Here is a 26,775-nt window from a genome sequence, read left to right as displayed (position 1 = left end):
GTAAGAAATTATGGTCAGCAAGATGGCTCAGCAGTTAACAATGCTTGCTGAACAAGCCTGGAAACCTGAGTTTGACCCCTGGAATTTATCAAAGGTGGAAGAAAAGAAGTGAATCCATATAGTTGTCCTCTGACCTCTATAAGTACACCATGGCATGCATGCCCATACACATTTGTTGCTTACGTATGCAGTAATCAGTTGACCAATAAGTTTTTTTGCTTGTTTGGTTTTTTGGTTTTTGGTTTTTGGTTTTTTGGGGTTTCTTTTGGTTTTTTTTGGGGTTTTTTTTTTTTTTTTTTTTTGGTTTTTCGAGACAGGGTTTCTCTGTAGCTTTGCACCTTTCCTGGAACTCGCTTTGTAGACCAGGCTGGCCTCAAACTCACAGAGATCCACCTGCCTCTGCCTCCAGAGTGCTGGGATTACAGGCGTGCGCCACTACCGCCCAGCTGACCAATAAGTTTTTAAGAGAATGGAAATTAGTCAGAGGTTGTGGTTCAGGCCTGTAAGCACTCTGGGAGCTAAGGCAGTAGCATTGTGGATTCAAGGACATCCTGGGCTACATAGAAGACTGTCTTAAAAGGCAAAACTAACAGAAGTATTTTAAACTAAGAGTGTGGCTTTGTAGAAACCTGTCTCTTGTGTGCACCCTGGGTTCTGCTCAGCACTACCAAAAAAAAAAAGCTTGTTGTGTGATGAAGATACAATACTACCTCTTTCTGTGGCCATATTTTATGTTCCGATTACTTTAAAATTATACATTACTTAATGAAGCAAGAGACTGCGCTGGGCGGTGGTGGTCCACGCCTGTAATCCCAGCACTTGGGAGGCAAAGGCAGGTGGATCTCTGTGAGTTTGAGGCCAGCCTGGTCTACAGATCTAGCTAGTCCAGGACTGGCTCCAAAGCTACAGAGAAACCCTGTCTTGAAAAACCAAAAAAAAAAAAAAAACCTGGTCCATGGCATTACTTAAAGGCAGTGTAACAACATTTAAAAGCATAAGCCTGTGAGGCAGGCAGATGAGTATCATGTCACAACTGGATGGTTCTCTAAAGATGTGCTGTGTGATCTCAGGCAGTGTATTGTTTCTTTTTCTTACAGTCTGTAGTCCTCCACTTGCCAGGCAAGCAGCCTACCGTAACCTTCGGCCCCAGCCCTACTTTACTCTAAGCTTTTCCTGTCTTCTGGTTTTTGGGTTTTGTTTGTTTATTTGTTTTGGGGGGAGGCGGTAAAAATAGACTTTTCCTTATAGACTGTTATGAAAGTTAGAGGCATTTAAAGCAAAGCATGCCTGTAAAGAACCTGGCTCATGAAAATAGTTAGTAAATGTTAGTTTAATAGGTAGCTGGGCAGCTGGTACGGGTTTGTAATGAAATAAACTGTTTCTCTGTTTACAGATTAAAAGTTCACAAAGTAAAAGATAATTGAAAGTCAACTATTAGTTAACCCTCTTCATAATGTAGGTGTCTGAAATGGTCAGGTGACATGACAGAACAGAAGTGCAACATAGGGCTGGAGAGATGGCTCAGTGTTAAGAACACCAACTGCTCTTCCAGAGGTCCTGAGTTCAATTCCCAGCAACCACATGTAACGAGATCTAGCGCCCTCTTCTGGCCAGCAGGGACACATGCAGACAGAATATTGTATACATAGTAAATAAATAAATAAATCTTTAAAAAAAGAAGTGCATCATAGCATTTCATTCTGGTGAAAACACAAGCTAAGTTCCTATTGACTAGCTTAAGAGCATTTGATTTATGTGCTTTGTTTGCTCAAGAACTAAGTGTTCAGACATCTCCCTTGGTTTATCCACAATACTTGATTTGATGCTGTGAACCTTGGAGAACTTACTTATCTTCCCAAAAGGTAAGTTGTTTATTTTGTTTTGATTTGTGTCTTTTCTATAGAAAAATTTCCAGAGGTGGACCAATTTGAAATAATAGAATCCTTCAATGTTGCTGCAAAGGAGGTTTTCAGAAGTATTATTTTGAATGAATACAAAAGGTAAACACATCCTCCTGTGGTAGAATTGAAGCAGATGCTATGCCTGCAAGTTGCCTTTGAAAGTAGCAGCTTACTTAAAGGAGGGAACTGGTGTGTTCATTTTATAAATCAGCACCTGTTGGCAAGTGTCTGGATTGTGTGGCTGTGGCTCTCTCTTGATGTATAAATCACACCTACAGACACTGATTCGGTGGGACCCAAGTATTTATATTACTGTTTACAGTTCTAACAAGTTACTGTAGGCAGCTGGTGTTAAGATCTTAATGGCAGAGATAAATACTTTTCTGACTTCCTATATGACTTTACTACCTTATTACAGGTGTGATGGACGGGATTTGACTTCACTTAGAAATATAAATTGTGAGGTAGATATGTTTAAGACACTTCATGGATCAGCATTATTTCAGAGGGGACAGACACAGGTAAAATATGAAAGTTATTTCTTTAATTATATCTTCAATGTAGATGCTGTAATTTTGGGGGTATGTGTATGTGTGTGTGTGTGTGTGTGTGTGTGTATGTGTGTGTGTATGTGTGAGTGTGTCTAAGTCCTTGTTTGAAATCAGGAAATCTCGTTCATTGTTTACAACTGCATTTGCATAGGAAGCTGGATTGTGAGCTTCTAGTGTCCCCACTCATTGTCTCTCATGCTCCAGAATTATAGATGCATACTACTGTGCCCAACTCTCTTTGGTTCGTTGGTTGATTGGGGGCAGGGGAGGTTGTTTTTTGTTTGTTTGTTTGTTTTTGGTTTTTCAAGACAAGGTCTCTGTATCCCTGCTGTCCTGGAACTAGATCTGTAGACCAGGCTGGCCTCTAACTCAGAGAGATCCACCTGTCTCTGCCTTCCAAGTGCTAGGATTAAAGGTGTGGGCCACTACCACCCATCTTTTTTTTTTTTTTTTTTTTTTTTTTTTTTTTTGAGATGGAGTCTCACTGATGTATTGTGTTTTATTTTGTTGTGATGGTGTCACTGTATCCTAGGTTGGTCTGGAACTCATAAATAAGCCTTTGATTTCTGAGTGCCTAAAGTATAGGTATGCTTCACTATGCATAGCCTCAATATGTCTATTAATATAATTTAAATACCTTTAAGGCATAATTTCAATGTAGTGAAGTATACATTTTTTTTTTTCCAGAGCTGAGGACCGAACCCAGGGCCTTGTGCTTGCTAGGCAAGCACTCTACCATTGAGCTAAATCCCCAACCCCACATTCTAACATGGAATTTTTGTGTATAGTTTTTTATTTGTTTCATATTGTTCTTGGAGTCTCACTGTGTGGTTTGGGCTGGCTTGGAGCTCACTCTGCAGCACAGACTGACCCCAAACTTGTGTTCCTCCTGCCTTGCTGCCCTGAGTGCACAGCTTAGCCCGATGTCTAAAATGTTTGATTTGATATGTTAAATGTATACACATGGACAACAGGTTCCATAATTAAAATTAATATGCAATGGGCAGTGGTGGTACATGCCTTTAATCCCAGCACTCAGGAGACAGAGACAGGTGGATCTCTGTGAGTTAAAGGCCAGCCTGGTGTACAAAGTGAGTACCAGGACAGCTAGGACTGTTACACAGAGAAACTCGGTCTTAAAAAACCAAATTTATTAATTAATTGATATGTTGGTGCCAGGCCATAGCTCAGTGTTGGGACTTCCCTAGCATGTGAGAAGCCCTGGGTTCAGTCCCCAACACCACAGAAAGAAAGCACACAAGCATGATAAGCTTTCAGTCACCTCCAAAAGTACCTCACGTGTCTTTGTAGCACCTTCTTCCTGCTTGCCTTCCTCCAGGAAACTGCTTTTATTGCTGTAAGTTCACTTCATTTTCCAGGACTATTAAGTATTTTAATTTTTGTTTTAATATTAGAACTAGCACAAAACTGAGTGACTTATTCTCCTTGTTCTAGGGTATGTTGTCATTGTTCATCCATTCATGATCCTTTGCTTTCTACATTCACTGAGAACCTGTCATACTCTTTTTCTTCACAGAGATACCTGCTCTCTGGTATTTACATCGATTCCACTGTTGACTTGTTCATTTGCCCATGTACCCATTGTTTTCTGGGGGTTACAATGTTTGATGCTTGTCTTCCTCACATTAATCACTACTTAAAACCTAATAAGTACAAAGTTGTATCTTGTTGCTTTGGTTTGTATTTCCCTAGAAAGACTCTCCTATGTAAGAACCAGTGGGTGGGATCACTGTCTGAGCCATGCCCGGGAGGACTTCATATCCCTGTTTTCCTGCAGATCATCTCACCTAGAATTGTGTGACTTGAGGCACTGGATCAGGTCAACTTCTGTCTTTCTGTCCAGATTTCTTGGCCAGCTTCTGGGTTGATTTATTTTTCTATTTTTAATATTGATTACAGTACTTTACTGCTGTTTTGAATTAATGTCTTGGACATTAATCCTTTTCAGTAACAAACCACACTGTATGCACATAACTTTCATCTTCATCTGCATTTCAGTTTTATTTTAGTAGCCTCTGGGTGTATAGAATTAGCCTGGAGTCTTGAGTTCTGATGTGGTTGATCCATCTCCTTTTTACTTCTTTTTGAGTTTCCTTATTCCCAGAGTGGCAAAATTATGCACCTGTTATTTTCTCTCTTTTAACTTTCAGGTATTAACTACTAAATTTAGACAGTTAATTTATCTTGGAACATATTGCTGTATACAGTCTATAGTGAAACCAATTCACTAATCATTTATTTTTCCCACTGATTTTCGATAACTTATATTCAAAGTTTATACCAGCATTTTAAAAACTATACTCTCTTCATTGTTTTGTGGATTTTCTAGGCCAATATCATTTTTGTTTTCAAGCATTTGGGGTACACTTTCATGTCTATGAAATACATCTTCCCTGTTTACATACCATTCACCACAAAACTGTTTTAGCTTTTCATGATACATTGGTTCCTTCATTTGAATGTTAGAATTATGCCAGTTTCAAACAGTCCTTCTAGAATTACATTGGAATTGTACTGAATTCAATATGTTTATTTGAGAAAGAAATGGTAGTTTTACAGTGCTTACAGTGAATGTAGTGTCTCACCATTGATTCATTTCCTCTTGTGCCTTCCAGTGAAACACTAAAGATATGTCCAATTACATGTTCTGGATACTTCTGTGACCTCTTTTCAGTCTCTGCCTTTCAACCAAAGTGCATGGTCTGGGTCTGTTTATGCTTAATCTCGTGACTAGTATGTCTGTTACTTCACCGTTGGTTTTTCTTTGACCCGTCTCTTTTGTTTCTCCTTGTTGCCTTGCATATTTACTATAATTCCGTTTTATCTGTTTGCTTCATCGCTGCACCTACGCATTATTTCTGTGGTGATTACAGAGATAGTAGACATCTCTGCTTTCTCTGAGTCTTAGAATTAAAATAAGGAAACTCTGCGTCCATCTCCATGGATCTTCACCTACTTTCATCCTCTATGCTCTATTTGTATTGTTCGCTCACAAGGCAGTACTGTATCTTTACTTTGAACAGTTATATGCATTTAAAGAGGAAAAAGATAGTCTTTTATTTTTATAATGACCCACATGTTTGCCATTTTTGACATTTTTAATACCTTCAAAAATGTGTCAGTGCTACATCAAAGAAAAGTCTTCCTCCTGGAGGAGTTTAGATCAAGAGTGAACCCAAATTTGAATTCTCCACTTCCTGTGTCTTCAATCTGCCACTCTTCAACCTGCCACTCTTGTCTGTTTCCAGCAATGGACTTTGCTCTGTATTTATTGAACAGCACAGAAAACATGATATGGGAAAGGAATGAAGAATCTCTTAATCAGTTCTTTATCAGAGTTCAAAAGGGAAGAAATTATATCCACTGTTGCCACGAACAGTTATGGTGGATACTTGTTTTTTGTTTTGTTTTCTTTTTTTTGAGACAGGGTTTCTCTTTGTAGCTTTGCACCTTTCCTGGAACACAGAGTAAGGTTAGTTACATTGTGAAAGAAATGCAAGGCTAGTTAAATAGGCTGAATGCACCGTAGAGAAACAGATTGAGTACATATTAAAACTATGTACTCAATCTGTTTCTCTACAGTTTGCCAGATATTTTTAGTTTGGGGCTGGGAGTGTAGCTAGTATGCAAGGCCCTCAATTCAATCCCCCCAACACACACACACACACACACACACACACACACACACACACACACACACACACACACACGGGGGTGGGGGGGGGAGTGATGAAAAGACCAATAAACTGTGTACACATGTTTGTATGTATGTGTACTCATTTATACATGAATATTTCCTGTTGGTTTTAATCTTTGTTGTTAATATTTTCAAGCTTAAAGAATAACTGTGTTCTTTTCGTAGGTACTCTGTACCGTTACATTTGATTCATTAGAATCCAGTATTAAATCAGATCAAATTATAACAGCTATAAAGTAAGTTATATTTTTATGTTATATTTTCTGTTTTCACTAAATAGTCTTTTTGTGTGCACTAGTACTTTATTCTGCACTCATCACTAGCAAACCCTTAAAGGGCATTGCTGTTGTGTTTGTTTGCTCTTTTGAGATAAGGCCTCAGTGTGTGCCCCAGCTTGCTTACAGGTCCATAGCGGTCATCCTCCTCAACCTCTGAGTGCTGGGATTACAGATCGCAGCCCCCAGAGCTGACTGGGTTATTATGTTTATAGCCTCTATCTCTGTACACTTCATTTTCTGTCTATACAGTAAGAATTGCAAAGAATGCTTCTTTGTTGGTAGACCATATTTTCTTCTAAATTGTTTATTTGAACACACTTACAAAGCATTCATTCTGTAATGTGATTTCATTTAGCTTATGTCCCTAGAAACATTCTCCAGGACCAACTTCTCAGGTAATCTTGATTAAATTTTGTATTACAAAAGAGAAGACATATTCATAAGAGTGAAATCCTGGGTGCTAAAAATAAGCCACAGACTATTAATGAACACTGTCTGGTCTCAACTGACACTATGATTTTGTGTTCTGTCCTGTTCCTACAAACCACCAGCCCCACTGCATCATCATCTGGAGACTCGTAGCCGTCCTGCCTAACTGGTGGTAGTAACCCTAATGTGATCAGGATTGCTACTCCCATCCCCACTTCTCATGTACATAATAAGTTCACAGTTTGGAGACTGGAGGTGTGTGTAGTTCAGTTAGTAGAGTGTTTGCCTAACATATACAAAATCCAGGATTCAGTCTCTATCACCACCTGAATCAGCATAGTGGCGCACACCTATAGTCAGCACAGAGGCACAAAGAGCAATAACCCAAGGCTTGTCCTTGACTACATAGCAGATTAGAGGGCACACTAGATACATGAGACCTTGTCTCTAAAAAGCAATAATATGACTTTTTTTTAAAGGAAAATTGTTTTCCACAATCAATCTAGAGTCCAATTGAAAGTCCCAGCTATGGCAGACATCTCGCTCTCAGCTACTCAAGGGGCTGAAGCGGGAACACTGCCTAAGTGTCGGCATAGTAAGAGACCGTGTGAAACAAAACAAATGCCAGCCATCCTCTGTTTTTCCAGTGTTGCGTTTCAGACCAACACTCATTAATACTTGATTGTTTTTCTGAAAGTATAAAGAACCATTTTTAGTAGTTTATGGAAGTAAATTTGCTTATGTCCATATAATGTTTCTAATATTATTCCTTTTTCTTACAGTGGGGTAAAAGATAAAAATTTCATGCTGCACTATGAGGTAAGATTATTTTTTCTCCCAACATTTTTATTGTGAGAAGTTTCTAGGATATAGCAAAACTAAAAGAACTTGATAGTGTACTTACTTCCTCGGTCCTCCCATTAACATTTTATCATTTATCTGTGAAGACTGATTTGGTAATTATTTTATTGCTTAGAATTCTAAGAGATGTAGATGAGTAGCTTTCCAGTCAGTAACTCCCTGTCCCCAGTCCCCACATGGTGCTTTATAACCACCCCAACTCCAAATCTAGCACCTTCTTCTGGCCTCCACAGATTCTAGACACACACACACAGACATGCAGGCAAAACACTCATATACATAATATAAAAATAAATAGATCTTTAAATGAAATAAATTTCCATAACCATTTCCTACCCTTTAATCTACTTACACAATATAAATAGCTAATTTTAAATTTAAAAAAAAATAATTTAACTTTATTTTATGTGCATTGGTATGAAGATGTCAGATCCCCTGAAACTGGAATTACAAACAGTTGTGACCTGCCATGTGGGTGCTGGGAATTGAACCCAGGTCCTCTGAAAGAGCAGCCAGTGCTCTTAACCATTGAGCTATCTCCCCAGCCCCACAAATAGCTAATTTTAGTAATGTGATACATACTTTGGATTTTTCAGACATCTTCCAGATACATGGATAGATGATAGATATGTAGAAGTTAGATAGATAGAGAGATAGAAAGAAAGAAAGAAAGAAAGAAAGAAAGAAAGAAAGAAAGAAAGAAAGAATACTTTTTAGAATAAAATTGGGATTCTGTTGTTTTGTAATTTGCTTTATTGTTTTGGTAATGTATCTTAGGCATCTTTCCATGTCACTTACATGTGTGTGTATTTTGTTTTGAAGTTTCCTCCTTATGCAACCAATGAAATTGGCAAAGTTACTGGTGTAAATAGAAGAGAACTTGGGCATGGTGAGTATAATTCTCAGCTTGTGTTGTATTCTTAAAGAGACATAGTGCATTTTGCTCATTGTTTTGTATTCTGATTTAGGTGCTCTTGCTGAGAAAGCTTTGTGTCCTGTTATTCCCAAAGATTTTCCTTTTACCATAAGAGTCACATCCGAAGTCCTTGAGTCAAACGGTAAGATATTGCAGTATTTCTTTCCTAGAAAAGACTAGAATCGCTGATTCAGTCTTTACCTTCCTAAGACTACACTGTCATGAATTCTACTACAGAACTTAAAGCCTGCTACAGGAGAAAATATGTTAAGTTGTTCATACCATAGTCTTGAATCTGTTCTTAACTACTGAGTTGTTTTGGAAGCTCTTTAAACACAAGTATTTCTCTCTGCATGTATTATAATACACCTGATTTGGGTAACTTTATTTTTTGGACACAAACAGCAGAGCAAGTTAAGCTTGAAGAGGGATCCATTAGACAAGGCTAGCTGCCACATATAAGAAATGAATAAAAATTAGTGGGCACCTAGAAAGAAACCAGGCTAAAAGGTCAAGGTTAAATAGAATAAATTAGTCGAGTCAAGACTAGGTATCATCATGAGGCAGAATAGGCAGAGTTCTTCAGGGTCCAGCAGTTATGTCAGGGGGTCACAGATTTTAAGGCAACACCAAAGTAAGCTCAGAATGAAGACTTTTCTGTTCCTTACTAGTTGGTACTGGACTTGTGGTCCAATGAGAGAGCTAGGCCTATGTCTACACCTTCTAATTAAGGCAACAGAAATAGCACAAGTCCTTCTGGGAGGTTCTGTGCTCAGAATCTTGCAGCAAAATGGCACATTAGAATTCTTCATAATAATGGGAATCCTGTGCAGTACTCTGGAGAAACTGAATTTATTTCAATTAATTTAAATTTAAGTAACTACTTGTTGGCCAGTGGCTACCATATTATACCATGTTGCTGTGTACTTTGTAACTTAGGAGAAATTGACTTAAATGTTTTTATATTTTTATTTGTTGGTTTATGTATTGGTGTGGTTGTAGTTGTGAGTGGGGGGTGGGTTAGGGTTGGCAGAAATGTGTGTGTGCAGACACAGAGACCAGAGAGAAAATCATATATCCCGCTCTCTCACTTGCTACCTTATTTCTTTGATTCAGGATTTCTCACTGACCCTGGAGCTAGGCTGTCAGCTAGCAAGCCACAGTGACCCCCCTGTCTCTGTACTCTGTGGCACTAGAGTGCACATCTGGCCACACACCCAGCCTTTTTGTTAAGGGTACAAGGGATTCAAACTCAGGTCCTCATACCCGCACAGCCCCTTAAGTGATTTTACAAAGAAGGAAGAAAAGACTACTGACTGTTTATGTTCAAGTATAATTTTATTATAAGGTATTGACACTAGTAATTTTCTATATGTTAAGAAATCAATATATGCTGTGGATATCGCTCTGTGTAAATAAAATGCTGATTGACCAGTAGCCAGGCAGGAAGTATAGGTGGGACAAGATAGTCAGACAAGCAGAGAAGAGAAATCTGGGAACAGGAAGGCTGAGTCAGGAGATGTTGCCAGCCACCACCATGAGTACCAACATGTAAGATACTGGTAAGCCAGGAGCCATGTGGCAAGGTATAGATTTATAGAAATGGGTTGATTTAAGATGTAAGAACTCTCAGTGGTAGAGCGCTTGCCTAGCAAGCAAAAGGTCCTGGGTTCGATCCTCAGCTCAAAAAAAAAAAAGATGTAAGAACTAGATAGCTAGAAGCCTGAGCCACATGGCCATACACTGTAATTAATATAAGTCTCTGTGTTTACTCAGAGTTGGGTGAGAGAGATTTGTCCTAACTGGACTGGAGAAAACTTCAGCTACAAATATATTACAGTAAAAGTGGTTCTTTTTTTTTTTTTCAATAGGGTCATCTTCTATGGCATCTGCATGTGGTGGAAGTTTGGCATTAATGGATGCAGGTAAAAAAAAAATTATGTCTCAAAACTGTCAGTACTTTACATATATATTTTATGAGCACAGAATATAAGATTTGTTTAAATTGGATTTAATGAGTCAAATCAGATTATAGATTACCAACCTAAGCCAGACACAAGATAATTACAAAGTAGAACATCAGAAAGACATTGGCTGAAATTCTTATTTTCAACTAAAAGACACTGAGTATTTATAATACACTAAAAATTATATACTTGCTTTGGTGACCCAATGAACTTTCTCCCATTCCAAAAGTGGAAACTTCCAGAATTGATTCCAGTCAATAAAGCTGTTTCAGTTAGTAAACAAAAGAATTTTGTTTTAGAATCCATAAGACAAAGTAATCCTATAATCTTTGAGTCAGTTTATAGTAGCCATGGAGAGAGTAGCACTCCAAAAATATGTTCAGAATTGTAGGAAGGTATACTGAAAGTAGCTTGATGCAATCCCCATCTGTGACCCTGAAATAAAAGAGTTCACATCTTAGGCTTTCAAGAGCAAACATCTGGCAAACAGTTACAATACTACTCAAAAAGAAAGATCAGAGGTACCCAAAGGCACTACTACAAGGATTTCTCTGCTAAGTTGTCAAATTCTCAACACAGATATGAAATATAGAAAGGAGAATGTCTTACTTAGGGTTTCTTTCTATTGCTGTGAAGAGTTACCATGACTAAGAAAACTCTTATAAAGGAAAACATTTAATTGGGGCTGACTTACAGTTTCAGAGGTTTAGTCCACTATCATCATGGTGAGAAGCATGGCATGCAGGCAGACATGGTGCTGGAGAAGGAGCTGGGAGTTCTGTATCTTGATCCATAGGCAGCAGAAGGAGACTGTACCACACTGGGTATAGCTTGAGCATATAAGACCTCAAAGCCTACCTTACAGTGACACCCTTCCTCCAACAAGACACTGCTAATCGTGCCTCTTCCTATGGGTCAAGCGTTCAAGTACATGAGTCTCTGGGGGCCATGCCTATTCAAAGCACCACAGAGGATAAACTAAAGAGGAAGTGAAGCCGTCGTGTGAGTATATTTCAGTGTTACTTAGAAACATTAAAACTTAAAGCAGGCCAAAGCAAACACTGCTAATGACTTTTTCCTAGTTCTAGTCAGTAGAGGTAAATATATTACAATTTTCTATTGTTTTCTGTTCTGTTCTCTCATTGGCTTTCTTAGCCCAGCTACATCACTTCCTCTTCCTACACAGCTCTGTCACTTTCTGTCTGTCTGTACAGACCTACAGACCTCTATGGTTGGTACTAGGATTAAAGGCGTGTGTCACCACGTTTGGCTCTGTTCTCTAATTTGGCCTTGAACACACAGAGATCCTGCCTGCTAAGTGATAGGATTAAGGGCATAATGGCTTTCTTTTATCTCCAATTCTCCAGGCAAGCTTTATTTATCAAAGCACAAATAAAATACCACCACACTGAATTTCTAGGAACAGCATATACACTATATCTATATTAATTATTTTTCTTTTGCTGTCATAAAATACCATGACCAAAGCAACTTATGAAAAATAAAAGTGTTCATCTGGGCAGTGGTGGCACATGCCTTTAATTCCAACACTTGGGAGGTAGAGGCAGGTGGATCTCTGAATTTGAGAGTGAGTTCTAGGACAGCTAGGACTGTTACACAGAGAAATCCTGTCTCGAAAAATTAAAAAAAGAAGAAGAAGAAGAAAAAGAAAAGGTTCGAGTTGGCCTACAGTTACAGAGGGTTAAGAAGCCATCGTGGCAAGCAGAAGCATGGCAGCAGGTGTCAGATGTGGCTACAGGACCAAGAAGCTGAGAGATCGTATCTTCAACTGTAGACACAAAGCAGAGAAAGAAAACTGGAGCTGGGGGCCAGTCTATGAATTCTCAAAGCCTGCCTCCATTGATAGACTTCTTCCATTAAAGCCTAAGCACCTCCCAAACAGCACCACAAACTGGGGACATTCGCATCCAGACCACCTCAATGTCCTAAACATTTTTCGACCCCCAGCTTGGGGCTAGAGAGATGGCTGAGAAGTTAGGAGCATATACTGCTCTTATACAGGACCCAAGTTCAGTTCCCAGCACCCACTTACGCTTATAACATCAGCTCTGAAGGGTCTGGCTCCAAGTTTAGCACACACATACACATGATTAGAAAATAATTTTTTTTTTTTTTTTTTTGGTTTTTTGAGACGGGGTTTCTCTGTGTAGCTTTGCGCCTTTCCTGGAACTCACTTGGTAGACCAGGCTGGCCTGGAACTCACAGAGATCCACCTCCCGAGTACTGGGATTAAAAGCGTGCACCACCACCACCCAGCAGAAAATAAATCTTTAACATAACAAATCTCTGGCTTTCAGATATAACTAAGTGATACGGTGCTTACTTAGCATGCAGGAGCATTGGTATTAAGCATCCCCATCACCACAACAAACAAACAAACAAACAAACCTTCTAAGAGCAGGTTATAGAAAGCTTAAAGGAGCCTATGTTTTACTTTTATTTCTTTAACTAGATTCTATTTCAGTAAAGAACTCCAGGAAACAGTTTGTCTAAGCAGATCCAGGCTGTGGCCAAGAGATCCAGATGTAAGGAATAGGCAGTTAAGATAACATTGTAACCAAGATGGCTCATTGGTTAAGAGCACTTGATGCTCATTCAGAAGACCTGGATTTGGTCCCAGCACCCATATGGTGGCTCACAGCCATCTATAACTCAAGTTCCAGGGAATCCATTGCACTCTGCCGGCATCCACAGGCAGCAAGCACACACCTAATACACTGACATATTTTGACAAAACACTCATATACATAAAGTAAAATAAATAAATCTTTAAAAAGAAGACATTATTGCAGTAATAGTTAAAACCAGAAGTATAGATAAGATCACCTAGAATGAAAGGAGCTATCCATCACATTGCTTTATTCTGAAATAAATTCCAAGTGGTCAAAACTTAAACTTTAAAGAAAAAAGAGAAAAGCAAAAGATTTTTATCAAAACTTGGAGAAGAAATGTCTTTCTAAGCAAAATCTAAGAAACATGATCTCATAAACTATAAGATTCTACTCCGTAAAAAAAAAACCCATTGTGGGGTTGGGGATTTAGCTCAGTGGGCCTGGGGTTCGATCCTCAGCTCTGGGAGGAAAAAAAAATTGTTATCAAAGTGAACAAGCAATAACACATTTTAATAACAAATCTTGGAGAGCTCCTATAGCATTAAGAGAAGAAAAGGTTTTCAAGAGTGCATACAAGTCAGTATGAAAAGACAAAGTAAAGTAAAATTGTGCCACATTAACATAAAAAAGAAACCAAATAAAATTTTAGAAAATAACCATTTTTAAATTAGCAAAAATAAAAGGGGAGGATTAATAAGAATTACCAAGAAAGACTTGACGGGTTAGAGGCAGGAAGAACAGAAGCTCACAGCCAGCCTTGACTATATCACAAAGTTTAGCCATTCTAGGCCACATGAGTTCTCTCTCTCTCTCTCTTTCTCACACTCACACAACAAACACACACACACACACACACACGTTAAAGTTTGACAGTTTGAACAAGTATAAATGCCCACAACCTTTGATTAAGTGCCTCCTTTATGGCATATTAGAGTAGATGGTTCAGTGCAGTGCACTGATGGCCTAAGTTGGATCCCAGGATCCCACAGAGTGGCAGGAGAGAACAGTCTCTAGAGTTGTCTTCTGACCTCCACGTGCACACAGTAGAACACATGTAACTATACTTAAATACACAAAATAAAATAAAAATTTAAAAATTTTGTTTTATCTGGAAATGGTGTAGCATACCTTTAAACCCAGTACTTTTGAGACTGAGGCAGACAAATCTTTAAGGCCAGCCAGGACTACACGGTGTCAATTTAAAAATTGTATTATATATGGGAGCCATACATGGTGTATATATTTCATACTTACAACCATAGCACTTGGGAGACTGAGGCAGGAAGATCTTATCTCAAAATAATGAGGAAAACATATATGTACTCTTTTATATTTTATTTATTACATATATGGGGATTAGTATGCAGTAGATTTGTTGCTAAATAAAAAGGGCAAGGTACTAGATAATGCATACATCATGTTTCTCACAGATAATTTGAAGAATATATTTACATTTATAGTTGTATACAGAAATCTCTAGAAAACTACTCCAATACTACTGCCATGGGGAAGTGAACGGGAAGATTCCAGCTTAGAAAGTTTACCAAATACAGGGTTTGAAGAAGGCCCCAAAAGCAAAATAGCAGAGCACAGATAACTTCAGAGTTTTCTCTCTTAGGTTTTTGCCAAGTGTTGTTATTATCTGTTGCTTCACAAGTCGTTATTAAAAGGATCAAAAAGAAATGAGTGGGGCTTTTCAATTCCATTTGGTGACTTAGAGAACACCATCTCCTTCCATTAAAATAATGTCAGCAGAATTTCAGCATGTTTCATGCTACCACATGTTATTATACACAAACCTTTTTGTTGTTTTTTAATTCTAGGAGTCCCAATTTCATCTGCTGTTGCAGGTGTAGCAGTGGGGTTGGTTACTAAAAACAATCCAGAGAAAGGTGAAATAGAAGATTATCGCTTGCTGACAGATATTCTGGCAAGTATATTCCCAGTTTGAAATATTTTCAAGTATATTTAAAAGTATATGCTTAGACCAATCATGGTGGCATAGACCTGTATAGGCTGAGACAGAAATATCAGTAGTCATAATCTAATCTAGATTACATAGCAAGTTCTAGGCCGACATATAGAAACCTCAGCCAAGAACAGTGGTTCTCACCCTGTGGGTGCTAGCCCCTTTGGAGGTCAAATGACCTTTCCACAGGTGTCAACTAAGACCATTGTATAACACAGATATTTACATTGCAATTCATAATAGTAGCAAAATTACAGTTATGAAGTAGCAATGAAATGATTTTATGGTTGGAGTCCCCACAATCTGAGGAATTGTACTAAAGGGTTGCAGCATTAGGAAGGGCGAGGACCACTAGAAGAATGTTTGTACTTCAGGAGTAGACATGCAGTGTTTATTTCTTCCATTTGCCTTGGATTTTAAAGGATATATATCACTATATATTTATCTAGAATGGCTTCCTGTGGGATAATTCTAAATTAATTTTTATGTGTTTATTAGGAACAGGCATGAGCTAATATTTCCAAAGACAAGTTTGTACACAGGAGCAGCAGCCAAGCAGCGAGGCAGCTCCTGCATTTAACCTTAGAGGACACAGCTTACTTCCAGAGCTAGGACTTGACATTCTTTTGCAGTGACTATGGGTGAATTGGGGTTGTTTAAAACTTTACCGTCCTTTCTTGAATTGTTGAAGGGAATTGAAGATTACAATGGTGACATGGATTTCAAAATAGCTGGCACAAATAAGGGAATAACTGCATTACAGGTACACCTTGTTTCATGTTTAATATGTGAATAATGGTGTGAGCCACTATTTATGTAGTTAGTATTTATTTTTGGCTGTTCTATATTAGGCTGATATTAAATTACCAGGAATACCAATTAAAATTGTGATGGAAGCCATTCAGCAAGCATCAGGTAAGTCAATATGCCCTATGCTGCTCTCATTTCTGTCTAGTCTGTTAATAGGGCCTATAATTCCCACTAAGCTTACTATAAAATATCAGTGTAGCCAATGGAAGAATGTTTGCCTGTGATGTATTGGGTCAGATCCCCAGCACCATTAAAACAGAAAGAGTGGGGCCCTGTAACTTCACATGATCAAGTATTAATTATTGGTCACTTGACAGACTACCCAAACTTTTTTTTTTTAAAGCAATGGAATTTTAATCTTTTACAAAGTAAGCAGCTTTCTGAGCTAGGAGTCTGGAGAAGTGCATGAGGAATAGAAGTAACCCTTAAGATATCATTGGAGTGTGAAGACTCCATTACTGAGGAGAGTTGTGATTGCACACCAGAGAAACCAAGAGGGAAACTATGTCAGATCACACTTACTTATTCTGTTGCTGCTTCTTCTAGTGGCAAAGAAGGAAATACTACAGATAATGAGCAGAGCAATTTCAAAACCTCGAGCATCTAGAAAAGAAAATGGACCAGTTGTAGGTAAGACATTAAACTTATTACTGATAACTTGATAAACGTTAGTGTTTAAACATTTATTACTACTTTAAAACATTTTTCTCTTAATAAAATAAAAATATTTAAGTACTTTTATTGCTAAATACTTTCAAAGAAAAAATTCTTTTACAATCATTCACTTATTTGTGTGTGGGCATGCACGTGCTACACTGTATGTCTGGCAGTCAGAGGCCAACTTGTGGGGATTGATTCTCTTCTTCTACCATGGGAGTCCTGGAGATTGAACTCAGGTTATTAGGCTTGGCAGCACATGCCTTTACCCACTCAGCACTCTTACCAGCCCTAGAAGAAAGATTTAAAATGTTCTTTCCATAAAGAAATGGAAAAGTGGCTGGGTGGTGGTGGTGGTGGTGGTGGTGGTGGTGGTGGTGGTGGTGGTGCACACCTTTAATCCCAGCACTTGGGAGGTAGAGCCAGGCGGATCTCTGTGAGTTCCAGGCCAGCCTGATCTACAGAGTGAGATCCAGGACAGGCACCAAAACTACACAGAGAAACCCTGTCTCGGAAAAAAACAAAAAAAGAGAAAAAAAAAATGGAAAAGTGAGAACGTATACGTTTACTCAGATTTAATCATTGCAATGTGTGTGTGTGTGTGTGTGTATCAAAAATCACAATAAGGGGTTGGGGATTTAGCTCAGTGGTAGAGCGCTTAAGGCCCTGGGTTCGGTCCTCAGCACCAGAAAAAAAAAATCACAATAAATACATAAAATTTCTGTGTTTTTATGTATCATTTAAAAAATAAATTTGTTTATATTGAAAGAAAACCAAACTTTAAATTTGAGAACATACTTACGTACATTATTCAGTAATTTTAATCACAGTGAATTTCTTCTGTTTCATAATGAAAGATCTGTACATACATTAAGGTTCATATGTCTTTGCTTTCTTTACATGATTGTGTGTATTGCATTTCAGAAACAGTTAAGGTTCCATTGTCAAAACGAGCAAAATTTGTTGGACCTGGTGGATATCACTTAAAAAAACTTCAAGCTGACACAGGTAAGAGTTAAATACCAAACCATATAAGGTTGCTGTTTGATCTCTACTGTATTACTCCAAAAATAGTATCTAAGAGATAAGAGAAAGATCAGAGGAAAAGTACAAGATGTCTTTCCTGTCTGTGAGTTTTCTGTGGGACTCTTTTGTCAGTCAACGTTTTTTTTTTTGTTGTTGGTTTTTTTTTTTTGTTTGTTTTTGTTTTTTTTTTTTTTTTCTCGAGCCAGGGTTCCAGGGTTTCTCTCTGTAGCTTTGGAGCCTGCCCTGGACTAGCTCTGTAGCCCAGGCTGGCCTCGAACTCACAGAGATCCACATGCCTCTGCCTCCCAAGTGCTGGGATTACAGGCGTGCGCCACCACCGCCCAGCTAGTCAGCAGGTTTTAATGCTCAGCTCTGTTCAAGAAGAGCAAAGTGTCATGGCGGAGCACACCCAGACCCCAGTACTGGGTGACAGCCTGGACACAAGGAAGCAAGCCCGCGGCTTAGACCAGAGGGGGATGGCAAAGGCCGTCATACTCCTTTCATAGTTAGACTTGAACATTCCCAGACAATTTTTGTTTTTTTATAACTAGATAACTTAAGGTTTATTCAGTCCTCCTACTTCTTCAGCTTTGACTTAGTTTCATTTAGACTCTTTTGTTCAAAGAGTATATGCAGAGGCCAGGTGCATTCAGGGGCAGAGGCAAGCAGCTCTCAGTGAGTTCAAGGCCAGCCTGCTTGCTCCACATACTGAGTTCCAAGCCAGCCAGCCAAGGCTACATTTATTTGAGACTTTGTTTCAAAACAAACAAAAACAATAGTATTTGCAGAAATGGTCGCATTTTAACTTGTTTCTTCTAGAAGCGATGTTGAGATGACCTAACAGTTATTTTGAGCATGTGAGAAGACAAGCAGCAGAGTTGCATTAACCCATGTTAAGAGTAAGAAACTGACATGATTCATTCATTCTGAAGGATGAAAATAATAAAAGAAGATTAAAGTGTTCTGCTACAATTTCTAGTCATAATTAAAGAGCAAAACAAAAGCCATCAAAACTAGCTCTGCTGTGTTAGGACATGGTTCACTGTTATATCCATGGGACCCATGGCAGGAGAGTGACTCCTTCACTAAGGGACAGTCATTAGACACAGAGAAACCCAAACCAGCTGCTTCCAGGCCCTCCCTAGTCTCACATTTGCTTTTTAGATTAGCTCTAGCGTGAGCTTGTTCATTTTAACGTGTTACCTCTTCTTTGTTCCCCCCACCACCACCACCACCACCGCTCACCATGATGCTGGGTTTACTCTCAAGGTGTAACAGTTAGTCAGGTTGATGAAGAAACCTTCTCTGTATTTGCACCAACACCTAGTGCAATGCATGAGGCAAGAGACTTCATTACCGAAATTTGCAGAGATGATGTAAGTATAGATCTTAGGATAGTTTTTCTCTATTTTTTTTCTTTGCTGTTATCTTTATTAACCTAATGATTTATTTTGAACTTTACAGCAAGAACAACAATTAGAATTTGGAGCAGTTTATACTGCTACAATAACTGAAATCAGGTAATTACAAATAAACAATGGCTTCACTTTTTACTACAAGCCCAGAATCACTTTGTATTTAGATACATGCCAATAATTGTGTGTGTGTGTGTGTGTGTGTGTGTGAGAGAGAGAGAGAGAGAGAGAGAGAGAGAGAGACAGACAGAGAGACACATACACAGAGAGAGAGAGAGAGAGAGAGAGAGAGAATTTGTATGTAGCTGGGAACGACTCTGTTTTCTCTCTTTATTCTTATATGTGTGGATGTTTTGCCTGCAAGTATGTCTACCCACCATGCTGTGCCTGAAGAGGCGAGAAGAGGATGTTGAATTCCTCAGGACTAGAATTAGATGCTTGTGACCCACTAGGCAGGTGCTGGGAATCAAACCTGAGTTCTCTGGAAGATCAAGAAGGGCACTTAACCACTGAACTTCCCTCCAGCCCCACCTCCTTTTTGTGTTTTGTTGTGTTTATTATTTGTTTTATTTCATTTGGATGTTTTGCTTACATGTATATCTTGCACTATATGTGTGTCTGGTGCTACAGAGGCCAGAAGAGAGCATCAGAGTTCCTTGAACTAGTTACAGATGGATGTGAGCAGCTATGTGGGTGCTGAGACCCAAACCCAAGTCCTCTGGAAAAGCAGCCAGCACTCTTTAATTGTTGATCCACCTCTCCAACTGACTCTGGCCTTCTGATCCTCCAGCTTTCACCTCTGTAATGCTAGGTAGACACCCCCATGACTTGTTTTTGTAGTGCTGGGGACCAAACCCTGGGCCGTGGGCATGGAAGTCCTCTACCAGCTGACCTACATCCCTAGCCCCATGGAATTCTTTTCTTTTTCTTTTTCTTTTTTTTTACCCCGGGACAGGGTCTCTCTGTAGCTTTGGAGCCTGTCCTGGATCTCGCTCTGTAGACCAGGTTGGCCTCGAACTCACAGAGATCCACCTGCCTCTGCCTCCCGAGTGCTGGGATTACAGGCGTGTGCCACCACTGCCCGGCCTTCTTTTCTTTTTTTTTAAGCTAATTTTATTTTCTGTGCCATTGTAGTTTTCAGTAATATAGTTCTATAATAGATTCTTCTGCCAGAATTTTTTTCTTAAACCAAATTTTTTACCATATTTTATTTTCAATTTTTTAAAAAATTTCAATTTATTTTGAATTTTTCAATTCAAAATTTACCACATTTTCTACCAATTTTATTTTCCCCAAAACTATAAATTAGTATTTCCTTCTTATTGCTATTGTTTCTGCAACTATTATTTGATATTTAATTAACACATTTTCAAATCACTTTCAACCTCAAAGTATTTTTACCAAGTGAAATTATCTCAAAATGCTACTTCTAAAAAAAAAGAAAAAAGAAAAAGAAATTATTTAGAATATTTCTTGAAAATGTTTTTAAATTAATGAAAGAGAATAGGATAATCTATTTAACATTACAGGTGAAAAATAAGCAACACAATTGATTGTTTCAGACTAGAGAAAAAAGGAAGAGAACTTCTCATAGCCTTCCATTCTTAGGTCTGGTTGCCCTCTTCTACACATGGTACAGACAGACAGACATACTTACAGGCAAAAATTCATACATATTAAATAAGCCTTAATAATAAAATTTTATAAATATGACGATAAACACAGGTGAATATGTATTCTAAAATCTTTATCTTTCTTGGTCATTTGAGTCACAAATATTTAAATATAGGGCATAATTTCCTTTTGCAAAGTACTTGAGCTCAGGACATGTGACTTATTATTAGCACTCTTGATATTTATGTGTGAGAGCCTAGGTTCAGTCCCAAGTACTATGAGACAGGAAAGGGAGAGTCGGAGACAAGGGGGAGAGGGTATAAGAGAAGTATACTTGTTATGTAATCATAATTTTTACAGTCATAAGAATGTATCCTAGGGGTTGGAGATTTAGCACAGTGGTAGAGCGCTTGCCTAGCAAGCACAAGGCCCTGGGTTCGATCCTCAGCTCCACATATTTAAAAAAAAAAAAATGTATCCTAGAAGCCAGACATGGTGGTATACACCTTTGGTCCCAGCACTCAGGAAGCAGAGGCAAGTGGATCTCTGCGTTCAAGACCAGCCTGGTCCTACATAGTGAGTTCCAGGACTATACAGAGAGACCCTCTCTCAAAAAAAAAAAAAAAAAAAAAAAAACAAGAATAATATATTCTAGAATGTAGTCTGGAGACTCATTTGACACCCTGCTTCTGAGAAAGCGTCAATTCTGTTTGTCAGTACACGTACTTACTGTTTTAACCAAGCTGATCTCTTTTTGTAGAGACACTGGAGTAATGGTAAAACTGTATCCAAACATGACTGCTGTACTACTTCATAACACCCAACTTGACCAACGAAAGGTAAAAGGAAGGACACATTTATGTCTGTGTGCGGTAAATGTGCATGGTGTGAGTACACATGTGTATGCAGGCATAGGGTGTCCTGCTCTGGGACACCCTATCTTATTCCCTTGAGACTTGGTCTTTCACAACCTGCAGTTTGCCATTCCTCATCTAAGCCAGTGGCCAGCAAGCTCCAAAGATCCTCCCTCTCTTCATCCCTATAGTACTAGAGTCACAGTCACATGAATAACTAACTATTCTTGGCTTTTTATACAGATGCTGGGGATTTGAACTCAAGTCCTTGTTTTTGTGTTGCAAATGTCCTTATCTTCTGAGCCATATCCCCAGAACAGACTTGACTTTTATAATTGTTAAAAATAACTAATATAAAAATTACCGGGCTGGAGAGATGGCTCAGAGGTTAAGAGCACTGGCTGCTCTTCCAGAGGTCCTGAGTTCAATTCCCAGCAACCACATGGTGGCTCACAACCATCTATAATGAGATCTGGTGCCCTCTTCTGGTGTGCAGGCAGAACACTGTATACATAATAAACAAATCTTTAAAATATGTGTGTGTATGTATGTATATATATATATATATATATATGTATATATGTATGTATATAAAACCTAAACTGTTGAGAATTGTGTATTTTGCCTAGTAATAGTTTAAGTACACCAGCCACTAATGTTTGTAATAATGAAATGTAAAGAAATTGAACAGCCCTCTTTAAAGGACTATAGTTTGAATATTCACTTATACTGCTTCAGTTACTCGTATGAAAGGACATTTTTGGCATATTGAGTGAGCTGCATCCCTAGCCCACATTTAACAGGGCACACTAAATAGATGTTTGAAGGGCTACACACTGAAGTGGTAACAGTAGTTATCTACAAATAGTTTCGGGTGGTTTTCATTTTCTTCTGACTACTTTTATGTTGTTTTCAACCTTTTCAATTAATAGATTTCATTAGAAAAACAAATATAGCTGTTCACTTGGGGAAAGGTGTTCACTTCTGTTGTTACTAGATAATTACATATAACATTAACTTTTTTTTTTAGATTAAACATCCCACTGCCCTAGGATTAGAAGTTGGCCAAGAAATTCAGGTACTTGTGTTCAATTCTTTAAAGGTGTGAATTTTACTTCAAGTTCCAATTAGTATTTTTGAAGGAATAGAATAAGCACCTTTGGCTTATATTTCTGTACAGTGTTTCTTTTAGAAGTCAGGGTGGCTTAACTAGACTTGCTAAGGATTTAGAATAAGATCCTTTCCCTGAAGGAAATCACAATTTAGCTTAAAAAAAAAAAAAAAAAAAAAATTCCCGCTGGGCGGTGGTGGCACATGCCTTTAATCCCAGCACTTAGGAGGCAGAGGCAGGTGGATCTCTGTGAGTTCAAGGCCAGCCTGGTCTCCAAAGCAAGTTCCAGGAAAGGCACAAAGCTACACAGAGAAACCCTGTTTCCAAAAACCAACCAACCAAATAAATAAATAATTCCACTTTAAAGCTGTGCAGATTGTCATTTGGAAACAGACTTGGTAACATGGTTGAAAGCCTTGTCATTTTTAGCAGTTGGGACTTTGTACTTGACATTAAATTAAATTTTTTAACTTACTAAGAATGATGTTGTTGGGGTCTAGAATTCTGATACTAAAACTGGCTCTGTCTTGTAGTCCTCTGTCAGTGAATAGAAGTTGTTGCTGATCTGGGTATGTTCTGGGTACACCTGAGTAAGGCCATGAGTTTATTCCCATTCTGGGCTCTTATTGTTTAAGTAGCTCTGGGTAAAATTGAGGTCCAAAATAACATCCCTCCACATAATGTTTGCTTTACATCAAAGAGGACCTAAAGCCTGTTGCATTTTCCCTTGTTTGTCTTCTTCATGGAAAAGTGCAGTGGTCCCTGAATCATAGAGAAAATACAAAGCCCTATCTGAACTGTGACTTTGGTCTTAAAGTATAGGGGCCTGGAAACCATAAAAAGGCACAGTTTTAGAAGACTAATTTGAAAATTAAATGTCTGCTCTCTCTTTTTCCTGTTTGGTTGATTGGTTTGTTTTAGTCAGTAGCTCCGGCTAACATCAAACTCAAGCCTCCTATGGAGTTCTGGGATTATAATAGGGTACTATGCTTTGATTCTTTTTTTGCCTTTTTATAACAGGTATTTAACCAGATTGTATGATTGTATTTATTGAGTGTGTCTCTACATATTACTGAGCTGTGCTTTTATTAGATACATAAATATTAATTACTGCCTTATTTGGACAACGCAAATTTAAGTATCTTTTAAGTTACATGTCAACTTTAAAGTCAATCTGTTTCTTTAACGTAGGTCAAATATTTTGGCCGTGATCCAGCTGATGGAAGAATGAGGCTCTCTCGAAAAGTACTTCAGTCTCCAGCTATAACTGCTGTCAAGACTCTCAGTGATAGAAGCAGCATTGTAATGGGAGAGCCTGTTCCACAGTCATCATCGAGCTCTTCCCCTTGACCCCTTTTGTATGCAACAGTGACATTCTGCAAAACAAATTTTAATAGTCCTGTTTAATGTGTAGATTATATATAATTTAAAAATAATTATTTGTATTAAAATGCTCATTTCTATAGGAAGATTTTTTGTTCTACAAGCCAGCTCTTAAATCACAACATGGTGATTTATTATTAATTATAAAATCTTGGCCAATAGCTTAGGCTTGTTTTTAGATAGCTCTTATAACTTAAATTAACCCATTTCTGTTAAACAGTGTGCTGCCTCAGGTTCGTTTTCCTCATCCACATAGCATCCATCCTGCTTTCCTGCTTCCTCCATGTCTCCTCATGACTCCACCCTTCTTCTTCCCAGCATCCTCTGTGCCTGGAAAACCTGCCTAGCTATTGGCCGTTCAGTTCTTTATTAAACCAATCTAAGTGACACATCCTCGCAGTGTACACAAAGATTATTCTACAACACATTTCATGTGCCTTTTTTATTTCAGGAGCAACCTATATTTGCTTATTTTATTTAGATTATAAATCAATAAATATTTATTATTAAAAGTAAGGCTGGAGAGATAGCTCAGAGGTTAAGCACAATGGCTGTTCTTTCAGAGGTCCTGAGTTCAATTCCCAGCAACCACATGGTGGCTCACAACCATCTATAAGAGGGAACCTTCCGGTTCCCTCTTCTGACATGTAAGCATACATGCAGGCAGAACACTGTATACATAATTGATAAATAAATCTTTTTTTTTAAAGTAAGCTATTTTTATATCTTAGGAGAGATTACCTTTTTGTTCCTGTAATTGTAAACTACTGAAAAATAATAGACCATTTATGCTCTCTTAAGGATCTTCTCCCGTACCTTCTTTCTCTTCATATATAGTAATGGCCATTCTCCATTAGTCATCTTAGGGCTCACTTCTACCCAACAACTATGCTTGCCTACTCCTATTATACTAGAACTTGCCATTTTGAAAGCTAGAACCTTTTCTTCAGAGAAATTACACATTTAATTGGCATTGAGGGAGCTAATTTGATTCAGTTTTTAATGGTATATCTATTTTTATTATTAATGGTATATCTTTCAGTCACAAACCATATTATAGTGGTATGAATCTTATAAATGGGATTCTTGCTAGAGTGATTTGTTTGTTTGTTTGTTTGTTTTTCAAGACAGGGTTTCTCTGTGTAGCCCTGGATGTCCTCGAACTTGCTCTGTAGACCAGGCTGGCCTCCAGTGCTAGGATTAAAGGTGTGCGCCATCATGTCCAATGTTTTGGATTTTTTGTTTGTTTGTTTGTTTTTTGGTTTTTTGAGACAGGGTTTCCCTGTGTAGCTTTGCGCCTTACCTGGAACTCACTTGGTAGACCAGGCTAGCCTCAAACTCACAGAGATCTGCCTGGCTCTGCCTCCCAGTGCTGGGATTAAAGGCGTGCGCCACCAACGCCCAGTTCACAGCAACTCTTATAAAGAACACATTTAATTGGGATTGGTTTACAGTTCAGAGGTTTAGCCTTTAATCCCAGCACTCAGGAGGCAGAGCCAGGCGGATCTCTGTGAGTTTGAGGTCGGCCTGGTCTACAGCACGAGATCCAGAAAAGGCGCAAAGCTACATGGAGAAACCCTGTCTCGAAAAACCAAGAAAAAAAAAAAAGGTAGGGGTTTGGAGAGATGGCTCAGAGGTTAAGAGCACTGGCTGCTCTTCCAGAGGTTCTGAGTTCAATTCCCAGCACATGGTGGCTCACAACCATCTGTAATGAGATCTGGCGGCCCCTTCTGTATATATAATAAGAAAATAAATCTAATAAAAAAAAAAAAAATGAAAGTCTATGCCGGGCAGTGGTGTCGCAAGCCTTTAATCCCAGCACTGGGGACACAGAGGGAGGCGGATCTTTGTGAGTTCGAGGCCAGCCTGGTCTACAGAGTAAGATCCAGAAGAGGCGCAAAGCTACACAGAGAAACCCTGTCTTGGAAGCCTCCCGCCCCCCCCCCCCCCCAAAAAAAACCATGGGATTATGCCAGGCAGTAGTGGCACATGCCTTTAATCCCAACACTGGGGAGGCAGAGGCAGGCAGATCTCTGTGAGTTCGAGGCCAGCCTGGGCTACAAAGTGAGTTCCAGGACAGGCTCCAAAGCTAATTTTTTTTTTTTTTTTTTTTTTTTTGCCAGAGCTGAGGACCGAACCCAGGGCCTTGTGCTTGCTAGGCAAGCACTCTACCACTGAGCTAAATCCCCAACCCCGAAGCCAAAGACTTTTAAGATACATTTACACATAAGTCAACAAACATTATTCTGTATGAAATACCATATTAGAGAGCATTGATACCCTTTCTAAAATATTAACAATTAATGGAAAATTAAAGATCAAGTTTGATTTCTATATTTGGTATACTGTTATTAATAGTGACCGACCGCCATAATCCTTAGTTTAAGGGACAATAACCATTAGTGGATGGATTTCAGAATTATAATTGTTTTCTTAAATTTGCTCTTATTTTTCAAAGGGACTCTAAACTGCTAATAATTTGGGAAAAAATGGAGCCAGTTCTTAGAACTCTAGAGGAGCACCACAGCATTAAATGGACAGCAGAAGCACTTCACCTCTGCATAAACCAGGAACCACCATTTGAGCCAAGACTTCTCTGTCTTTATTCAGATCATGACATTTTTCCATAATTTTTTGTTTGTTTTTGTTTTTTTCAAGACCGGGTTTCTCAGTGCAGCTTTG

At 38.6% G+C, this 26,775-nt stretch overlaps 1 protein-coding gene across 4 annotated transcripts in view; it reads left to right on the top strand.

Annotated features, from left to right (window-relative positions):
* The window catches only part of Pnpt1 (polyribonucleotide nucleotidyltransferase 1), a 37,465-nt gene extending 10,690 nt beyond the window's left edge, over nt 1–26,775 (top strand). The window contains exons 12-29 of one of the 4 annotated variants that reach the window (XM_036200549.1): nt 1,904–2,000; nt 2,320–2,422; nt 6,336–6,406; nt 7,660–7,696; nt 8,561–8,627; nt 8,707–8,796; nt 10,526–10,579; nt 15,078–15,184; nt 15,915–15,986; nt 16,075–16,138; nt 16,580–16,663; nt 17,615–17,698; nt 18,986–19,092; nt 19,181–19,236; nt 21,506–21,584; nt 22,630–22,677; nt 23,902–24,068; nt 26,752–26,775. In XM_036200549.1, coding sequence (XP_036056442.1) covers nt 1,904–2,000; nt 2,320–2,422; nt 6,336–6,406; nt 7,660–7,696; nt 8,561–8,627; nt 8,707–8,796; nt 10,526–10,579; nt 15,078–15,184; nt 15,915–15,986; nt 16,075–16,138; nt 16,580–16,663; nt 17,615–17,698; nt 18,986–19,092; nt 19,181–19,236; nt 21,506–21,584; nt 22,630–22,677; nt 23,902–24,060 — 1,379 coding nt within the window. In that variant the 3' untranslated portion in view covers nt 24,061–24,068; nt 26,752–26,775. The other 3 variants (XM_036200548.1, XM_036200551.1, XM_036200547.1) reach the window with 3 other exon arrangements.

The sequence above is a fragment of the Onychomys torridus genome, chromosome 10 (genome assembly GCF_903995425.1).
Source record: "Onychomys torridus chromosome 10, mOncTor1.1, whole genome shotgun sequence".
Taxonomy (NCBI): domain Eukaryota; kingdom Metazoa; phylum Chordata; class Mammalia; order Rodentia; family Cricetidae; genus Onychomys; species Onychomys torridus.
This window is presented reverse-complemented; position numbering and strand designations above follow the sequence as displayed.